At 36.3% G+C, this 21,922-nt stretch overlaps 2 protein-coding genes across 4 annotated transcripts; both read right to left on the bottom strand.

Annotated features, from left to right (window-relative positions):
• Nucleotides 1-1,144: 1,144 nt before the first annotated feature.
• LOC132629123 (uncharacterized) lies at nt 1,145-1,799 on the bottom strand. The gene is made up of 2 exons (XM_060344857.1): nt 1,787-1,799; nt 1,145-1,668 (listed from the first exon to the last, which is right to left on the bottom strand). The coding sequence occupies exons 1-2, from the start codon at nt 1,797-1,799 to the stop codon at nt 1,145-1,147; spliced, it is 537 nt and encodes a 178-aa protein (XP_060200840.1).
• A 12,386-nt stretch (nt 1,800-14,185) lies between these two features.
• LOC132627928 (ent-kaurene oxidase) lies at nt 14,186-18,543 on the bottom strand. 3 transcript variants are annotated; one of them, XM_060343543.1, is made up of 9 exons: nt 18,249-18,543; nt 17,943-18,108; nt 17,267-17,427; nt 16,097-16,258; nt 15,859-15,999; nt 15,513-15,767; nt 15,243-15,404; nt 14,960-15,154; nt 14,186-14,606 (listed from the first exon to the last, which is right to left on the bottom strand). In XM_060343543.1, the coding sequence occupies exons 2-9, from the start codon at nt 18,097-18,099 to the stop codon at nt 14,295-14,297; spliced, it is 1,545 nt and encodes a 514-aa protein (XP_060199526.1). In that variant the 5' UTR covers nt 18,100-18,108; nt 18,249-18,543; the 3' UTR covers nt 14,186-14,294. The 3 variants fall into 3 exon arrangements, with proteins under 3 accessions (XP_060199526.1, XP_060199525.1, XP_060199528.1); XM_060343542.1 differs by having other exon boundaries at nt 17,943-18,111; XM_060343545.1 differs by lacking the exon at nt 17,943-18,108 and having other exon boundaries at nt 18,249-18,542.
• Between the last annotated feature and the right edge of the window lie 3,379 nt (nt 18,544-21,922).

Raw genomic sequence — 21,922 nt, forward strand, 5'->3', positions numbered from 1 at the left:
AATATTCGTCTCAAAATAGTTATCCATTTACAAAACCAAGATAAAATTAGTATCAATTTTTCTTATTTTGTCTTTAACATTAATTATTTTTTAAAGCAATCAATATTGATCAGAGTGTAATTTATTGGAGAGAGATAAGAGTAATATAGTAAAAATACATTTTTATTTATGATTTCTTAAGGGGCCTATAAAAGGGAAAGTGGATAAGTAATATAGGACGGAGGGAGTATATGACCGCCAATATTACTTTATTTCTGCTCTTTCACTCCAATGCTACTCCTTCATGTTCATAATACATGTTCATTTAATCTTCTTCATGCCCCTTAAGAAAATACTAATTTCTAGAAAATAAATACGTAAAATATCCTTAATAATTTTTTCTTAGGAAATTGGAGTAATCAAAGACTTCTTAGGCCATCTCCAACCTTGCACTATTTTTTGCACCAAATGCTATTTTGGTGCAAAAAATGGTGTTTTGGAGCTCCAACCTTGCACTATTTTTTGCACCATTTTGGTGCCTGAATAGTGTTGCACCAAATTTGGTGCAACACTATTCATTGCACCATTACTATTCATTAATAATTTTTTTTATTATATAACAGTTTTAATTTAACATATTATAAATTTTAATTTTTACATTTAGATTCCTAATATACCTATTCATCTACACCATTACTATTCATTAATATTTTATTATTATTTTCTTATTATATAACACTTTTAATTTAACATATTATAAAATTTAATTTATAATTTTAGATTCCTAATAAACCTAATTATTTTTTATGTAATATATTATAATATTAATTTTACATCTTAATTTTGGAGTGTAATTTTTATAAATTAATTTTCGTATATATTATTTTATATAAAATTGTAAGTTAATTTTATTATAAGTTATAATTTAACATATTATAAATTTTAATTTATAATTTTAGATTCCTAATATACCTAATTATTTTTTATGTAATATCTTATAATATTAATTTTACATCTTAATTTTGGAGTGTAATTTTTATAAATTATTTTTCGTATATATTATTTTATATAAAATTGTAAGTTAATTTTATTATAAGTTATAATTGTATTAAAAAATATAACCATCACAAAAATGAAAAGTGCAAATATAAAATATAATATGTTGTTAATAAATAACACAATGTTCAATAACATAGTAATTTCGAATATATAACTCTGGTAGGTCATTTCCAGATCCACCAATATCATTAAAATATTGAGTGTATGGGGCAGAGGATTTTTGTGGTTGTGGCTGTTGAAATTGTTGACTTCTCTTATCCATTATTCGTTTTTGTTCTTGTAGAATAAATTCACGAATATTTGGATCACCAATTGAATCTAAATTCGACAATAAAATTTTATTTTCTTCTTTAAATTCTTTTAGTTTCAAAGCTTTATCTTTCATCTCCAAATCTCGCTGCCTGTCTACACCTGACTTTGCCAACAACTCAACAAGCCGATTATTTTCTGATTGGACCATTTGCATAGCAGATGAAAAACCTTCTTCGATTTTTCTCTTCAATTTTGCTTTCTTCACCCCAATAGGTCGTTGTGATGATGTGGAATCACTTGCAACATCCTCATTCAAATTTAGTGAAAATGATGATAAGTTAGGAGATTGTAGCACCCCTTTTTTTGGGAGGATGCCACCTACGAAACAAAAGCAAATTTCATACCTCAACGTTCAGAATAAATTTATTTAATAAGATTTTCATAATAATTTAGTAGCGAAAATAGGCCCATGTGAACAAGTTTCAAAACTGCATACCTAAGTGTGTCATATGGATTATGTACAAGTCCCCCAACATATGCAAAATGAACATGCTTATGCAAATGTGATCTTCTTCTAAGATTCCAAATAGTCTACCTCAATTGGCCATCCTTAAGTCTCCCTCGGAGCATCACCTACGATAGTAACAAACTATCGCTAAGCATAAAGCTTAGTGGTACATAAACGTAACTAACATTTCGTATCAAAAAGAGAAGCAGGCTATGTAAGGAGCACATAATAAATTCTGGGAATAAGCTTGTCAAAATCATCATAAAGTACATAACGAAAGTACAATGGTTTCAAGGAAATGAAATATCAAACAAGAACTAAATGAAGGTACAATTCTTTCGAGAACGTAATATCATATATTAAAATAGTTCAAGATATCATTATTCAAAATCTCACGTATCAAGAAGCTTTCCAAAGCAATTCCAAGAATTTCCACCATTTGGTTAATTTAATAGTGAGCTATGAATCAAATAAAAGTGCAAGAAGTAAGTTCAAGACATAAGCTCATCCGAGTTATAGCCAAGTACTTAATCAGTGTACGACACTTCAAGAGGGTTACCAAACCATAAGATAGTTCAAGATACTAATATTTCAAATACTAAGTGTCAGGAAGCCTTCGAAGTTTCAAATACCAAGTGTCAAGAATGCTTTCGAAGCTTCAAATACCAAGTGTCAAAAGGCTTTCGAAGCTAATTCACGAAACGTCATTCAGTTAGTTAATTTCTCCCAACACATACTTCATGCCATCACATCAAGCATTATCAAATATCAAGAAGGACTGAAGCCCCTATCAAGAAGGACCGAAGTCCATATCAAGAAGGACCGAAGCCCATATCAAGAAGGATCGTCATCCAATAAACAAGAGAATCATGAACCATGTTGAGAGTGGCTTTCCACTCATACTCGAGAATGGACAAAAGTCCATCATCAAGACGAAATGCAAATCCAAAGTCAAGATGGGCAAGATCCGAAATCAAGAAGGGTCGTCACCCCATAATCAAGAGTGCAATAACGCTCAAGCAATCCGTATATGTGGGCGAATTAAGTCGTCTTACAAAAACGCTTCATATAACACCAATGTGATTTTAGCATACTCATAACTCAATTTACAAAATCATACTCTCAATGATCATGTTATCATATTCTTCACAGCCCACAAAACAAGTAAACTATCCAAGTAGCAACAAAATCAATATGCCAACAATTTAAAGTAGATATTATTTCACCAAGATTCAAGCTTCTCACAATATCTCAAACCAAATTAATCGAGGGCGAAGTTAAAGTTTAGGTGCAAACCTTGGAGGTTTAGAGCTTCTAAAGCTAAAACAAACATCAAGAAGTTATAAATCCCAAAGCAGCGATCAAGTTGATATGTCGACTTCCTTAGCCAATTTCCCTTTAGCTTATACAAGAGTATATATATGCCTTAACACACGACCAAATGTCTAATTAAGATTCAATAGTTTCAGCACATCAAAACTACCCACGATATCGGTGAAAATCACCTTAAACTAGCAAAACAGGAATTCTGGACAGTACTACTGTCTTGTACTGTTGCTCAGTTTCAAAGGAGTAAACGGCAAAAATCGACTTTGTGGCCTTGATAAAAGTTGTAGGTATATGTCTTGGGGTTTCAGAGAAATTCGAATCACTCATATGGAAGTTTGTACAAAAGATATGCTCAAAATACTAATAGCAGTACATGTAGGATTTGCAAAACAAAATCTGGGCAGCACCTGCCCTTTACTTCCTCGCCCCTTTTCGAGTAAATACAAGCAAAACTGGGTTTTGAAGCCTGAACGAAAGTTGTAGGGCTATGAAGTAGCTTTCTAGAACATCTTGAATCACTTAAAACAGAGCTTTATACAAGGAATTATGATAAAAACGCTAACAGTAGTCCCGTCCAAAAACGGGTTGTAACTTACCTCAATCATGTGGAGTTGTTTGGGGCTCAACCAAGGCAAATCTTGACGATTGATTTAGTGAACGAATATTATGAGAGGAGAGAGGTTTTGGTGTCTTTCTTCCTTGGACAAAACGAAATTGGAGGGGTGGAGAGGATAAGAGATAAAAAGGGTATGAATCTTACTTGATAAGATTGGAAGAAATTAATAAAATAATTTGTATCTTACTTGGTAAGAATGAAAGAAAATAATAAAATAAAATAAAATAAAATAAAATAAAATGGTTTCCCACTCTTATAAATATCTAATCCATTTAATAAATTTAATAAGATAATCATAGTAGGAGTAGTTTATATAACTACACCATAACACTTCAAACAAGTTTCAATGTCGTCAAGTTCACATTCAAGAAGTGCGAAGTACAATATACCCTTATTATCAAGATGTGGTCAATCGAAAATTCAAGTGTTAGTTTAAAAATTTCGAGGTGTTACAAAATGATACTAGAGGTGAATCAGGAGTAGGAGTCTCAAAGTCCGATGATATATAAGAAGAGCCTTGCTTTCGAACTTTTTTACTTCCAGCATCGACATCTTTAAACTTCTCAAAATCCTTCATCATATCCGACACATGATCAAATTTAAAACCTTTTTGTAGTTCGGATCTTGCATAAGTAAACATTTTGCTTGATTAATCTGCAATATGTTTAAAAAAAATTGAAGGGAAACTGTAAGTAAATATATACAAATAAAGTATAAAAATTTACAAAATAAATACTCACAATATCTTTATCTGAAGCACCACTAGGATGCAAATTTTCAACTTGACGTACACAACCATTTAATTTTCTTATAGCCTTCTCAATAACTTTAATTCGACATTCCAACGATCTTTTGTTGCGATACTCCCAACACTCATCCTTTGCACTATTGTACCCATCTTCCACTCGACCCTAAAAATTATCTCTAGATTGATTTATACCCGTTATTGGATCTTGAGTTACATCTAAATAAACTTGGCATAATACCATATCTTCATTGGTAGAGTATCCTGTAGATCGGGTAGGCATTTTTTGCAAGTGAATAGAGGAAAAGTGGATTATATGGTTAAAGAAAAACTAAAGCCAATTTCGTATGAATGGGTATTTTGGGACTTGAATATATATAGATAAAAGTAGAGCCAAAATAGGATAGATTACATCTATTTTCCAATCTTGCTAAAGGTATTGCTCCTCCCGCCCATTATGTTATTCAAGGAAACGAATATGATGTGGGTTATTATTTAGCTGACAGTATATATCCAAAATGGTCTACAATTGTGCAAACCATTCATGAGTCACAATCTCAAAAGAAGAAATATTTTGCGACGAAACAAGAATCATGTCGAAAAGATGTTGAACGTGCATTCGGAGTTTTGCAATCTCGTTTTGCAATTATTGCAGGGCTGTCGCGTTTTGGAGAAAAGAAGTGCTACATGATATATTAACATCATGTATTATACTGCACAACATGATAATCGAGGATGAGCGTGATCTTAATGCACCAATTCAAGATGCTTGGGAAGGTCCAACTCCAACAGTAGAAATGGTAGTAGATGAAAATTATCGATTTGAACAATTTTTAGCTCGACACAAAAAAATTAAGAACAAAGATGCTCATTTTGCACTTCGTAATGCATTACTAGAGCATTTATGGGAGCAACGTACTAATCATGGAAGTTGAATATTTATGTAGAAATTAAAATAAATTCTACCTTAATGTAATAGTATTTATTTAATTATATTTTATCAATGATTTCACTTTTATTTGAATTATCCATTAATATGTATAACGTATAATATTTGCTTACAATTTATATTATTTAAAATTTTATGGTATAAAATAATTTTATATTAAATGATTATATAACAAAGGATTATGAATTACATGGGATGGATATGCAAAAAAGTAAAAAAAAAGAAAGGATTTTTTTTTATGAAATTAAAAATAAAATTTAAGTAAAAGAAAATAATATAATATAAAAGAGAGAGAAGAATATAAAAGAAATATTCCTTTTTGGTGCAAAAAATGGTGCAATGGGTTGGAGATGCCCTTAGGGATATGTAAATAAGGGCAAATCTGATTGTGTTGATTTTTTCTAGATTATGTAAAAGGACACTTAGTTTGAACCAAAATAAAAATGTTCGATAGACACTTTTTATGAATCGGAGGGAGTGGTAAAATAATAAGATGTATGTCAAGTTAGATCATTTATTTCGATTATTTTGTAAAATCGGCAAAATCACAAAAATAGAACCAAACCGGCAATTTAGATTAAATTGAAACCGGAAAAATTAATGCTATAAATGTTTGATTTGATTTTAAAATTTTTAAAAAATGTCTTAGTTGATTTGATTTTCTTTTAAATGAAATATTGAGTCAAATCGCACCAGGAACTCTCCTCTCCAGTTTACATTATTCATCTTTTAGATTTATGCACATTTCTTAAAAAGTTATAATAGTATTCATTATAAAAGTGATCTTCGCTCTTCCAATATGTATTTTATACTCCCTTTAAAAAATTCAATTAAATATTTATGTTATTAACTTTATACTCTTTTTTTTTTTTTTACATTATTCGTCTTTTAGATTTGTACACATTTCTTAAAAAGTTATAATAGTATTCATTATAAAAGTGATCTTCGTTCTTCCAATATGTATTTTATACTCCCTTTAAAAAATTCAATTAAATATTTATGTTATTAAACTTTATACTCTTTTTTTTTTTTGTAAAATTGAATCTCATAAATTCAAAATCTAGAACTGCCCTGCACCATTGTGTCAAAAGCCTAGAGAGTGGCAGGAAAAAAAAAGAGCATTTCGTAACTCTTCGTTAGTTCTACGTTTAATGCAGGACCAAATAGAATACAGCACTGCTAATTTTTGTCTTTCGTTTTCTTAAAATTGTAACCAGTCTCTGTGTCAGTTTGTGTCAAATATTACAGATATGTATTGGCAAAACAAACCCTCTGCTTAATCCCAGAAATTGTACTACAAAACTAGTCACTTATCTCAGTTATCTGATGTGATCTCCCTCTGCTCTCGGCCCATTCTGACTTCTGATTTTCTTCTACTACTACTACTACTACTATGCATTGTCGCTTTCACCTGTTTAAGACCCGAGTCACTCACTGCCTTTTCCTTTCTTAATTGCTATATTTGTGTAAAAATATGATTTTTTTCTCGGAGCATTCAACCTTTCTATGCAAAAATGTTTTCTCATTTTTGTATATAGTAATAAATCACTATTCCATCCGGATAAAAAAGAGTGGGGAAAACAATATCAAATATTCTTAAAATATAAAATATTTAACCGTCTCATGTCCCTCTTAAAGTAATTTCGCTTCTGCCCCAACCGGCCTGAAATATTTACCCGACGTACCCCATCGCTGAAATCTCTTCTCCCATGATAACATCGGAGTATATTTATATATCATGATGGTATCATGGAGGAGTAAAAGAAGGACTCAAGCAGTCCTCTATGATACCATCTTAGTATATTTATATTCCACGATGATACCATTGTTCTGAGGAGTGTCTCATTGAAGGACTGAAGAAACAATCCTCCATGATACGATTACAGTTTATGTATATAAGATGATGGTATCATAGAGATTTTTTTCCCGAGAAAAGTGTGTCTTTTTTAATAAATGAACATGATCATCTATAATACCATCTCAGTATATTTATATACCATGATGGTATGATGGAGGACTAAGAGAAGGACTGAAACATTCTTCCATGATACCATCTCATTATATTTATATACCGTGGTGGTATCATAATTTTGGGGGCATCTCAGGTAAATAGTTTTGATTTTTTCTGGGGGTACGAAAGCAATGGTGGTATAGGCGGGTAATTATTTTGTTTAAGAGGGCATGCACGTTCTTTCCCCAGAAAAGCGTCCACTTAGCCTTTTTTTTTTCTAGGGTAAAAAAGAGTGTCCACTTATCAAATCAAGAAAGAATTAATCTTATTTTTTCAGATTTGTCCTATTAAGTGTTATGTGATCAAATCTCAATAGCTATTTAATGAGAGACAGCTTAGTCAAATTACCAATTTTTTCTAGGTATTAGTATTTTCTTAAGGGACGTGCAAATTAGTATTTTTAGAGGCATTTTCGGGGCGAGTCCAAGGGCCGGGCGTACCAAAAATGCTCCAGGGCGCAAATGAAAGGCGTAGATCATAGAGTGTACGCCCTAGAATTTGTGGCATAAGTCCTGGACTCAAAAGCGTAAGCGCCGGACGTAAAGGCATATACTCTAGGAGTTAAATTAGATTTTTATTGTTTTAAAAGTATTTTTGCTATAAATTATGATTTTATTATTAGTATAATGATATTTATCTTTTATGTTATCATATTTTCATGTTGTAGTGAATTTTTAAAAAATATATAGATAAAGAAATTGACTCTCATGGAAAATGGCGCTGCTATAAATAATTTTTTTAGATGATTATGCCTGATTTTGATATGTTAGAGATTTCATAGCGCTATATTTTTTAAGCAACTTTATCTATTTTTTGTCATTGCTCTTACACATTTTGTCCTTCTCCTTCTTTGAATATACAAATAAAAGTCAGTGTAAATATTAGTTGAAGTCGAAAAGGACTAATAGATCTGGAGATTGATGATGAAGTGAATGAAGATTTCATTTTAAAGATTATCTAGGCTATTATCATTTTTTGTGTTGTTACCTTTCTCAAATAATATTTATAATAATTCTTTTTTTTTTATTATTGGTGATTTATTTGAATTTACTTGCAAAATTTTAATGAAAACTTAACTTTTGCTAATTTTTAGTATAATAAAATTAGAAAATTGAAGATACACGGAACATAAGCCCCGTAGATTCACGGGAATTATGCCCCGTGTCTCGGGACTTACGCTTTTCCCCGTGCTGCGTAAAACGTCTCGCCTTGCCCCCTCGGCTATTAAAATACTGTTGCAAATGACTAAGTGGACACTCTTTTTGATCTGGAGTGAGTATAATACAATATCATGTTGTTACCGGAAATTATCAAAAATTATGTACTAAAGTCATTTTTTTTTACTTTATCATAAAAACTTACTTTTCTATTGTAATTTCACACCAAAAATTATGCTGGCCGATTTTGTGAATTTTCATTGCCAAATCCATCGATTCTTTTTGCTGCGTTTCTCAACGGTAGGCCCCCATGTTGTCTTATCCTATTCCTATTACCAGTACTAGACGTGTGGAGGGTTTTAAATTCCACATTCATTGAGAGAATGAATTGTGGTTATCCTGACCTTAGACAGCTAGCTTTTTAGGTTGTGTTACGCTGAAGGTTTATTTCTTCAAGATATTAGAGCCAGATTTATCTCTATTATAGTGTTTCCCATAGTTAAGGCCCACGTAATGTTATTCACGCTTGATATGCCTAGGCATACAGGGGAAGGGGGAAAGGTGTTGTGTCTTACATTGGTTGATGAATAATTATTTGTCTTCTTATATGATTTTGGGCAACTCTCACCTTATGAACTAGCTTTTAGGGTGTGTTAGACCTAAAATCCATTACTTTCCCGTGAGAAAAGAAAGCGTAACTGATAAATAGTGTAAATATGTAGTAAAAGAATATTTTGTAAATCTTCTATTTTAGGTTAGTATAGTTTGTATCCTAATAGGACATTGTAACTATGGTATATTTACCAACTCAATCAATGAGAATGATCACAGAATTAATCTCTTTCATGGTATCAGATACTAGGGTTTTTTTCCTTCTCTTCCGCTGCCCTAATTCTCCGACGTCCTCTACCCACTTTTCCGACGTCTTCTTCTTCTTCTTCTTCTTCTTCTTCTTCTTCTTCTTCTTCTTCTTCTTCTTCTTCGATTTCCGTCCATTTTTCGTGCCTTCCATCAATGGCAGACACCAAGTTCCATCCTGCTTTGGCTGTCTCCAACATCAAGAATCACATCCCAATCATTCTTGAGATGGAAACGGATCATTATTCGGCTTGGGCCGAATTATTCAAACTTCATGCCCGGTCTCACCGTGTCCTTTCCCACATTCTGCCAACCGGAAAGGAGAAGGCTCCTACCACCGACGACGAAAAGGAGTTGTGGTCCACTTTGGATGCCACGGTACTTCAATGGGTATATGCAACCATCTCCACGGACTTATTGAATACAATCATCGAAGAAGACCTATCGGCAAAGGAGGCCTGGGATCGCCTCCGTAATCTTTTTCAAGACAACAAAAACTCCCGTGCCGTTGCTTTGGAACATGATTTCTCTCATGTCAAGATGCGGGATTTTCCAAACGCTTCGGCGTATTGCCAACGTCTCAAGACTTTGGCCGATCAACTTAAGAGTGTGGGGGCTCCGGTGACCGACAACCGCCTCGTTCTCCAACTGGTGGCTGGACTCCCAGAGGCATACAAGAATTTGGGTACCTACATCCGCCAAAGTAAGCCTCTTCCACCATTCTCCGAAGTTCGGTCAAGTTTGTGCCTTGAGGAAAAGGCGTTGGCTGAAATGCACGATGACTCGCCCGCGGATATGGTGGCTAATTCCAAACGTGATTTTGATGACTCTTCTCATCTGGAAAATTCTGGTCGTTCTCACCATCATCAGGGCAAAAATAACAACAAAAACCGTGGCTCTATCGGCAGGAATAATAACGGCGGTGGCCGTGGTTCGGGCGGCGGCAGTGGCAGCCGATGCCGTGGAGGACGCCCCTCAGGTGACCAGCAGCAGTGGCAACAACCCTCCTCACCGTGGCAGTGGGGTTGGATGCCTCAGTGGGCTCCCCCTTGCCCGTATCCTACCACGCAGTGGGCTCGGCCACAGCAGCAGTGGCAGCCGCCATCTTCTTCGTCTGGCCCGAGGTCGCTGGCCCAACCTGGCATTTTGGGCTCGCGACCACAGCAGCAGGCATATGCAGCCGCGGGCCCCCCGACGCAATGGACTCCGACGGATATTGAATCGGCTATGCACACGATGACGTTGAACCAACCCGATTCGAATTGGTATATGGATACCGGCGCCACGTCCCATATGACATCCACAAAAGGTACTCTCTTGTCTTATTTTAATTTGAGCAATCGTAATACTGGCATTGTTGTTGGTAATGGTAATTCAATTCCAATTCGAGGTTGTGGTCATGCTAAATTGCCTCCCCCGAACCCTCCTTTATTGTTAAACAATGTCCTTCATGCACCAAAACTCATAAAGAATTTGATATCGGTTCGTAAATTTACTACTAATAACTATGTGAGTGTTGAATTTGATCCTTATGGGTTTTCTGTGAAGGATTTCCGGACGGGGATGACTCTCATGAGATGTAATAGTAGGGGTGCTCTCTATCCATTGTCCACCTTCAAATTTTTCACCAATTCACCGTCGACTTTTGCTGCCTTGTCTTCTACCCGTTCGCATGATCGTTTGGGCCACCCGGGAGCTTCTATTTTAGATTTTCTTAGGCGTAATAAAAGCATTGAATGTAATAGTTCTAGTTCATCTAGTATTTGTCATTCTTGCGTTCTTGGTAAACATGTTAAGTTGCCATTTGCTAGTTCTATTTCCGAAACTTTGTTTCCATTTGACATTATTCATAGTGATTTGTGGACTTCTCCAATTTTGAGTTCTATGGGCCATCGTTATTATGTTCTGTTTTTGGATGGTTTTACCAACTATTTGTGGACTTTCCCTTTGGCTAGAAAATCTGATGTTTACTCAAAATTCATGGATTTTAAGACCCATATTCTTACTCAATTTGAACGTCCTATCAAGAATGTCCAATGTGATAATGGGAGGGAATATACTAATAGTCAATTTGGAAAATTTTGTGCATCCAATGGGATGTCTTTCCGTCTTTCGTGTCCTCATACATCCTCTCAAAATGGGAAAGCAGAAAGAAAAATTCGTTCACTAAATAATGTCATCCGGACTCTTCTTGCTCATGCTTCTATTCCTCCGTCTTTTTGGCATCATGCATTGCAAATGGCGACGTATCTCATTAATATTTTACCAAGTAAGCTATTGGGTCACAAATCACCTTTAGAGGTCCTTTACCAACGGAAACCATCTTATTCTCATCTCCGAGTCTTTGGGTGTTTATGTTATCCCCTTTTTCCGTCTACTACTATTCAAAAGTTGCACCCTCGGTCAACTCCATGTGTCTTTTTGGGATATCCACCAAACCATCGTGGCTACAAATATTTTGATTTATCCTCAAATAAAATCATTATTTGTCGTCACGTTTTATTTGATGAGACTCAATTTCCGTTTTCCAAAATCCATACTCCGGCTCCCACCTCTTATGACTTCCTTGATGATGGCCTCTCTCCTTACTTGATCCATCATATAGCCGCCAGCCCTCCACCGCTGCCCTATCCCCCTCCGTCGCTGCCCGTGACTCAGGACCACGCCGACCCCTCCCCACCTGGGCAGCAGCCTCCATCGTCCTCTACGCAGGACCAGTCCGCCTCTCTCCCCCACCAGCTTCCCACCACCCCGTAAAACTCGACCATTTCTCCACCTGTCCAGCCCAATACCCACACACGCATGGTCACTCGTAGTCAGCGCGGGATTTTCAAGCCCAAGCACCCATTTAATCTACATGCGGCGGTTACCAAGTCCCCCATACCTCGTAAACCGTTGGATGCACTACGTGACCCTGAATTGGAAATTGGCCATGGATGATGGATATGATGCTCTTATTAAAAATAAGACGTGGGATTTGGTTCCCCATCCACCTAATGTGAATGTTATTCGGTCTATGTGGATTTTTACTCATAAAGAAAAGTCTAATGGTGATTTTGAGAGGCATAAAGCCCGTCTTGTAGGTGATGGCAAAACACAGCAGATTGGCATTGATTGTGGTGAGACTTTCAGTCCGGTCGTGAAGCCAGCAACGATCCGCACTGTCTTAAGTCTAGCTCTATCTAAACATTGGCCCATTCATCAGTTGGATGTCAAAAATGCATTTCTTCATGGCGAGCTCAAGGAGCCGGTTTATATGCATCAGCCTATGGGTTTTAGAGACCCATCTCGTCCCGATTATGTGTGTTTGTTGCGCAAGTCCTTATATGGGCTTAAACAGGCACCGAGAGCTTGGTATAAAAGATTTGCTGACTTTGTTTCTTCCATTGGTTTTGCTAATAGCAGGTCTGACCACTCCTTGTTCATCTATCGCAAAGGGCACCACTTGGCTTACATTTTACTATATGTGGATGATATTATTCTTACTGCTTCTTCAGATGCTCTCCGCTGTTCTATTATGGGCCTTCTTGGCTCAGAATTTGCTATGAAGGACTTAGGTCCTTTGAACTATTTTCTTGGCATTGCGGTGACCCGTCACAAGGGTGGTATGTTTCTATCACAACGAAGTTATGCTACGGACATTATTGAACGTGCAGGAATGTCCTCGTGTAAGCCTTCTTCCACTCCGGTTGACACTAAACCGAAGGTCAGTGCCTCTTCTGGCGATCTGTGTGACGATCCCACTCATTTCCGGAGCCTTGCAGGTGCTCTTCAGTATCTTACCTTCACCAGACCAGATATTTCTTATGCAGTACAGCAGATTTGTCTTCATATGCATGCTCCACGAGATACGCATATGCTTGCTCTTAAGCGGATTATTCGGTATATTCAGGGTACTCTTGATCATGGTTTGCATCTCTACTCATCATCAGTTACTGATTTGGTTTCATACACTGATGCTGATTGGGGGGATGTCCAGACACCAGACGCTCGACGTCGGGTTATTGCGTGTTTTTGGGAGATAATTTGATATCCTGGTCATCTAAGCGCCAACCTACTCTTTCCCGCTCTAGTGCGGAAGCAGAATATAGGGGGGTTGCTAATGTTGTCTCTGAATCATGCTGGATACGTAACCTCCTCTTGGAACTACATTGTCTGATCCCTAAGGCTACTTTAGTTTATTGTGATAATGTCAGTGCCATTTACTTGTCAGGAAATCCAGTCCAACATCAGCGCACCAAGCACATTGAGATGGATATACATTTTGTTCGTGAAAAGGTGGCGCGCGGCCACGTCCGTGCCCTTCATGTTCTGTCCCGATATCAGCTCGCCGATATTTTCACTAAAGGACTGCCACATGTCTTATTTGAAGATTTTCGGGACAGTCTCAGCGTTCGGAAACCTCCCGTTTCGACTGCGGGGTGTGATAAATAGTGTAAATATGTAGTAAAAGAATATTTTGTAAATCTTCTATTTTAGGTTAGTATAGTTTGTATCCTAATAGGACATTGTAACTATGGTATATTTACCAACTCAATCAATGAGAATGATCACAGAATTAATCTCTTTCAGTAACAACCCAACATTGTTTTTCAGCAATGCCGAATTCCGGGTAGATCAAATCTCAGTAAGAATTGATCCATGAGACTTGCACATATATGCTCCTCTAAAATTATATATCATAATAGTGAAATTACTTGGGGTAAGCTGGAACTAGAGAAGTTAAAGCAAGTCGTCTGCATTCATAACTATTCGATTAGTAACAAAAGCTCTCAAACACAGACTAGCTAGCTCTCTTAGTACAGAGTGGACAGTTGAAATCTTAAATGCATTAATTTCTTGGCTTGATATGAGCTTGCATTGGGTGAAGTTTATGAGTAGTAAGACCCATTGTTGCAACATTTTCTTCTTCTCCTTCTTTTAGGCTCCATTCAAACTCTTGTATCAATCTAGCAATAGTTGTGCAACTAATTGTCATTGCTTGAAAAGCACCAGCACATACCCTTTTTCCAGCCCCAAATGCCATTGTCTTCTGCAATTCCATTGGATCATACTTGCCGTCAAGAAATCTCTCAGGCTTCCACTCTTCAGGACTCTCCCACACTTTCTTGTCCCTATTGCAACCGTATATATTTATTGCGATCTGCATATACAATGTATACAAACAACTAATTCAGATTACCTGATAAGAAACAATAACAACAACAATTGTGCCTCGGTCCCAAACAAGTTGGGGGTCAGCTATATGAATCCCCACTTCCTCACTTCTTCATTTAAGCTCATTTCATAAACGCGTGCCTAGGTGGCACGTCCCAATGATCAGTGTATTATGAGGATTATCATGAATTGACAAGTTTTACGCTGGCTGCTGGTCAGCCAATGCCATCCATTGTTTGGGACGGGCAATGTAAGCAAGCTCATACAGGCAAAGTTTACTGCACCTGATAAGAAAAGAAAATTTTAATTTACAAGAACTAGGGAAAAGGGGTTAATTACCTCAGCTCCCCGAGGAACATGGTATCCTCCTAGTTGCGTGTCTTCGTGGACATATCGTAGAGGAACAATAGGTACAGGACTATGCTTTCTCAATGTTTCATGAAAAACAGCACATAGGTATGGAAGTTGGCAAAGTTTCTCTTCTGTGATCTTGTTCGATCCACAAACATTTTGAATTTCCAAAAAGAGTTGCTCCTACGTGATTGACAGTCGTGAGATACAACCAAACTGCAGAGAGAAATCAAGGCAGAAAAATAAGAAAAGGGCAAGATTATGATACTACCTGTCGTTTTGGATCTTTCGCTAATTCATACATAGCCCATTCAGTGCTCACCACTGTTGTGTCTGATGTTTCAATAATTGCCTCCCAAAGCAACATTAGAATTTGCTTCTCTGTTAATGTCTTAGCTTCAGATAACAAGTAGTCGATACAACTGTTCAGTTCCTGTATATAGATTCCACCAATTTAGAAAATTAGCCAAGGACCATAACATAATTATGGTATGGATTATGGAATTAGCATCTACTTAAAACGAATTAAAAGCAAGATCACCTCTCCCGAGTTAATACGTTTTCGTTGCTCTATTATTAGGGCCTTCATCACTGCTTCCCTGCGTAGATGTTTTTGCTGAATTCTATTCTCAAAGCTTTTATTAGGAACCCACTTTAAATAGGGGAAGAAATCTCTCCAGTCCACATCAATTGCACCTTCCATTATATCAAGTACTAAGATCTTGAGTAATTCTTCTTTTGGCAAAGTGGCATCGAGTTCCTCCACATAAATAGACTCAAGATCCTTTCCCAAAGCCTGCAAATAAAGTTAAAACTTTTTAAAATAACCGACCAGTTGTTTTCTGAAACAACAACATACTTTTGAAGCTGAATTTTGAAAAACTCACTTGTTTCAATGCCAAACCAAAAAGTTCTGACTGAAATGTCTTCCTGAGATTAACTACTTTGTTAGGATCGTTCCTAACCAAATCATGCAGTTGCTTAGACACATTTTTTATCAAGGTGTCCCTGTGGATGCGGTAGCTTTTCTGCATATTAAGCAGAACTTCGCGTTGGAATCTAGTCCATGAAGCAGACTTAATTATAATGAAGCAAAATATGGAGGGCAATTTCTCAATGACAAACCTGAGCAGTTGGTCCTAGAACACTGGTCAACACGTGGCGCTTCACTGTCTTGTGAAACTCATCATAATCACTTATTGCAACCATATTCTTGTCACAAGTAAGGATTTTCAATGCGTTTGTTAGCTTTCTGGTTGAGATGGCTGAATATCTAGTCACCATAGCCTAATAATATGAACAAGCACAATAGCAAAAATTCAAAAAACAGATCATCCGTATCAAGTATTGTGAGTACAGAAATACAAGCCACCCAAATGACACAACAATGATTTTAAAAAACGATGATCAAGCATGCCTCTATACTTTAAGCTCTGTGCAATGATGTGTGACTATTTCTCTAACCTCAGCATTAGTTTAGAAGGATCTTTATATTCGTTGTATTTTCTCTGATATTATCAGAACTGTACAGAACAGCTGAGGTGGTACAGCCACTCTTTAATCATATTTATTACTGTGACTAAGAACCACTACACAAGAACCTTTTCCAATAGAACAGTTGAAGTCTATTCAAGACCAACAACATACAATCCAGGGTTATATAGAAACCAAATATGGAAATAGCAGTTAGCTAAACCACCAACTACTTCGCCTTCGTAGTACGGCCTAGTGTTTACAACGAGGAACTAGGGAATACATTCCAGTTAGCAATTATCTAGAGGCAGGGACACTTACTCTGGTAGTATAGTATTGAAACCTATTCTGGTGCAGCTGCAGCTATCAGGAAATTTTGGAGCTAATATACAGCATTAGTCAGATTATGTGTTTCAGCGCCCTTCCAGTCAGACTGAAGTACAATATTTCTAACTCTCACTACTCATTGGCAATTTTGCTGTCTACGCTTCTCATCAGACACTGGCTCTATATTCTTACAATTGTCATTAACTTTTACTAGTTGAGGCCATATCTCATATATTATTATCTTCTAGCTAGATAAACTTGAAATACCACATTATTTCTCATGCCTTAAAAGCAAAGACTAAGAGGACAGAAAACCTTTTGACATCATACAAAATTAAGAAAGGAGAAGCTATATAGCAAGTGAGAAATGGATAATGGTCAAACAAGGTTACTTGAGCTACAAACTTAGAGCTCAATTCCAATCATGACTTAGACGCAATTTGAACCCAAACTTATAAAACAGAAAAGAGGTTTGTGAGTGACTATTTAGATTACCTCCTTGGCAAGTTCATTAGTATTGAGGACAACAATTGTATTCGCGCCGGTTTTGATGGAATAGATGGGTCCATAGGTTTCAGCCCATTTTGTAAATGTCTTGTGGGGTTTTTTCTCAGTCATCTGCAGTAAATTCCCAATCACTGGTAACCCTGGAACCTCTGCACCAAATCCACACATACTTCTCAACATCATTTACCTATCTACATGCATTATGCAAAGGCCAATGGAGCTCATGTCGACACAAAACATAGATATATATGTATAAAATTACTAAAATTTCAATATTTTTACATAATTTTGCAGGATTGTAAAATCTTGAAGGTTGAACAATCAAATTCAAAATTACGAATCCGCCTCTCGCTCTATGCAACAGCAAACTCGGTTATATTGGGGACAGGGGCGGAGCTAGAAGTTGACGTATGGAAACCTTGTATTTGTATCAAGAAATTCACTGAATATGTACAAAAAGTAAATATAGAACTTGGGTACTAAAACCTGATGTCACTGTCCGTAAATATAGAACTTGGGTACTAAAACCTGATGTCACTGTCCTAGAATTAGAACTCATAAAATTCAAATCCTGGCTCATCTCTCAATTTTGGGGTCATGAAATTCAATCCAAATAGCAGAATTGGAATGAAACTCATACAAGATTCAAAAGTAATAAATTTACCTGGCAAAGGTGGGAGAAAATTAGAAGATTTCCTTTTTTGATCATTAACATACTCTTTAAGGAACCATAGTGAAATCCCACCAAGAGCAACAGCTGGACCACCCACTGTAAGAGCAGTTCCTAATGATACTGCTTGAAGATTCAAAATTGTATCCATTTTTCACCACTTCTAGTTTCAAGAACCACAAGAATATAACAAGAGAAGAATGAAAATTTATAACCTGAAATCTGAATTAATGGACTAAAGTTGGTGACTGTGCATATTAATGGAACAACAAGTGTCAATATAAACAAAAAATATTTTACCTTTTGGAACTTGATACAACCAGAAGCTGATGAAAAAGACAGAGAGAAGGGTCTTTGTCGTTTACTTAACTTGACTTATGGAACGAATATACCAATCTGATTAATTATCAGAAAGTTGCAAACTTTGGAGAATTCTTTATAATCAAATAAAAGTAAAAAAACAGAGACCACCTTGGAGGATCATTGTTGGTGGTGGATGTTTGGACTGGCTAGACACTTTCTGTCCCATTAGCTTGTCCACCATGCATCAACTTCATGTAGGCTGCTTTTTTTAATTGCTCACTTATTGCAGTAACCTTATTTTTTCGGTATTTGAACTTTACAAGTTCTAATTTTGGGATAGCTATTTCAGATGTTAGTAATATGAGTTTTGAAATTATTTTTTGTACACATTTTCTTAATATAAATACAAAATTCAAACTAAAATTATTGAATTCGACCTAAGCCCTTTCTTGTGTTGGTTTCATTTTGTAAAATGATGTTTGATTCAATACAAGATTTAAAATTAAAAAAATATATGCAAATAATTATGAATCAGTGAATAAATTCCAATTCTCTCTCTCTTTTTTTTCCTATCATACTTTTAACTAAAGGGATTTTCTTCGATTTTTCAATAAATATAAAAAGTACTTTAAATAAAATATGTGTTTATAACATGTCACACTAATTCTATAGTTTTATGAGCATATTATTGATAATAAAATAAAAAGCTTAAAATTACATGTTTTCAAATGAGGAAACGTGTGATTCTTTTTTACAACATATCAAAAAAGAGAAATATTTTATAAAATGAAACAAGTGAGTAGTGTATATATTGCCTGTATCTACAAGTACTGGATATGAATTTTGATAATTAGATGTTCCTAGGACTATGCTAATCTAAACGGAAAAGGAAATAGCAGACCACAAACATAAACAAACGCCTTCTATTGTTTGTCTTTTTCCTTTTTACCATGGAAAAAGGGTCAAAAATATCCCTCTATATTGGGAAAATGGTTAAAAATATCCTCCATTATAAATTTGGATAAAAAATACCCCTCCCGTCATTAAGGTTTTCAAATATACCCATGTCTTAACGAAAATTCCCAAAATAACCTGATTTCATTTTTAAACTTGCTCCATTTAAACCCGACCCAACTAAATAAAAAACTCATATGGGTTACCCGCTCCTGTACCTAGTGGCTCCAAATGTAGGACTCGGGAACAAGTTGGCTGCATATGGGGTTTTTATGTAGTTAGGTCGAGTTTAAATGACGCGGGTTTAAAAATGAAATCGGGTTATCTTTGGGGGATTTGAGGATTTCCGTTAAGATAGGGATATATTTAAAACATTATATGACAGGAGGGGTAGTTTTGACCCAAATTTGTAACGAAAGATATTTTTAGCCCTTTTCCCAAAGTAGTGGGGCATTTTTGACCCTTTTACTATGCCCCAGTACTCGTCCAATCCAAATACAAATTGCCATGAGTCTTGTTCCAAAAGTTATTGTTCTAATAAAGGATTTTTTTTAAAGCAAGTCCACTAGGCGAGGTGCCCTAGGGCTAGTTTTTTATTTATATAATAAAAGCGAAACGCAAAGGAAAAGTACAAGCAAGGAGGCTAGGACTTACCATACTAATCCTATTGAGGCGTAAAAAACCTCTACTAACTAACATGCATGTAAAAAATAAGAAGAAGAAAGCACTAAATATTCTATGATCATCACAGAGTTTATAACACACTCTATGATGATATTACAACTGATAATACTTAAATGTGAAATATTAAAATAAGCAAGAACATAGAGTCAAACCCTTGTTTTTTTGGAATTGTGAATTCTTCAAGGAGATGTAGCCCGATAAAAATCTGATTCTTCACCTTGTCTTCTTCTTCCAACAGCTTCAAAATCTCTTGATACTTCATCAAATCTTCTAGGATCTATTGACCTTGTTGATGTAGTTTAACCTTGTCTCCTTATGTTTTGCCACTCTCATTGGCAGTTGCCTTAGAACAACCTCCTCAGATACTTTACCATCCCAACTATGTTTTCTTCTATGAGTCTTCTTTGTCTTGAATCCACTCCTTTGTTGCCTAGGTGAAAGATCTCCATCCCTAGCCACCTTAGCAAAGCATTCATCCAATATTTCATTCTCATCTTCTTCATCAAATATGTCAAAGCCCAAATCACTATCAAAAGCTTTCAAAGGATCTTCCACTAAAGCTCCTGGCTCATACCTCTTGGCCACAATTCCAATAGGCTTCCTTTTAGTAGGATTATCCATAGCATTCAAATTTTCCATATCGTGTGACACTAAAGCATGAAGAACATTAGTAGGGGTCAATTGAATATTCGGAATACTTACATTCAAAGGTGCACTCATTTGAGCCACAAGTTGACCCCAGCTAAAGATGGAAGAACCATTGCATGGCTTAGCACAAATGTCGGGGCTACTGGACTCAACTTGCTGCGCATTGAAGGGGATGAAACCTGCCCATCCTCCTCCACTATGTCTGCCCAACTCTTTACACTCGTACCATATTTTTGGTCACTCTTCGTTTCAACGTTATTGCTTAAACATTCTGGAGCGGAGGCCACAATCTTTTCCACACTTTGGTCATTCCCTGTGGGCATTACTTGCTGCCCAGAGTCATCATGTTGCTCACCAAATATCTCCACAGACTGAGTGGGGATCTCAAACGCCGAAGTGTTCAATGTGACCATCAACAGCTTCAAGACGGGGACCGGACAAACCAAACTTGCAACTTGTTGCTGCATTAGCATATTTGCCAATTCCGGATGTGCAATATGACGTTTAAAACATTCTGAAGCAGATTGGTGCTCCTTTCTACCTGAAAGAGCCTAAAAAGTGTTAGGACACACAATGTCCTTTGTTGCAATGCCTTGTTCCTTTGTCACATTAAGTTCTCTGACAATTTGAGGACTAACAGATTGTTTGTGTGAGACCACTATCCAACCTTCACTTCCAGCATCATCTCTAGCATTGTTCAAATCCATATCCTGCTCGGAAACTGTTGAATTCCCAACTGCGACACCTGTATCACCAAAACTAGGCAACTCGTTGATTTTGGCCCGTTGCACCACCTCTTACACTTTTCCAACCAAAACCTCCTGACTTTCATTGCTATTAAGAGAATGGGATGCCTTAGACTTACTATTACCCGATGGACTACCCTCATTCCTTCGGATTAGGACGCAAATCTGGAGCAGCTTCCTTTCCAACTCATGAGCTTTCAGTGAGGTTTTTGGATACCCTAGCCAATGCTCTGCCTACTTGAATATCTCCCATGTTAGCTCCCTTTTGTTTTTGCTTCTTAGTGTTTAAATAATCACGTGCATCTCCTTGCAATTTCTCAACCGAAGGTCCCTCAATCTCCATTGCCGTAATATCTTCTTTTTAACCACTAAGTTTTCTCCAATTAACAATCGACACTTTTTTTCATCATGACCTTGGTTCCTACAATGGGTGCAATATTGAGGCAAATTATCATACACGACCTCCTGAAACTCGTCAATAATTCTGCCCGTAACTTTGTCCACACTTTGAAGTCGAATATGATCCGAATGTTTGTCCAATAAATCAAGGATCACCCTAACCCTAGCCATGCTAGGTCTTGATCTCACTTGCGTGGCCTTATCCACAACAATAAGTTTCCCAACTGCTGAAGCAATGGA

The sequence above is a fragment of the Lycium barbarum genome, chromosome 2 (assembly GCF_019175385.1).
Source record: "Lycium barbarum isolate Lr01 chromosome 2, ASM1917538v2, whole genome shotgun sequence".
Lineage (NCBI taxonomy): Eukaryota > Viridiplantae > Streptophyta > Magnoliopsida > Solanales > Solanaceae > Lycium > Lycium barbarum.

Bases quoted from the DNA above. Each gene is read 5' to 3' on its own strand.
- LOC132627928 (XM_060343543.1), bottom strand. From the start codon at position 18,099: ATGGATACAATTTTGAATCTTCAAGCAGTATCATTAGGAACTGCTCTT. The intron at 15,768-15,858 runs GTGAGTTTTTCA...CTTTATTTGCAG, and splicing joins TTGGTTTGGCATTGAAACAA to GCTTTGGGAAAGGATCTTGA. The intron at 15,155-15,242 runs GTAGTATCATAA...TCAATCACGTAG, and splicing joins CGAAAGATCCAAAACGACAG to GAGCAACTCTTTTTGGAAAT.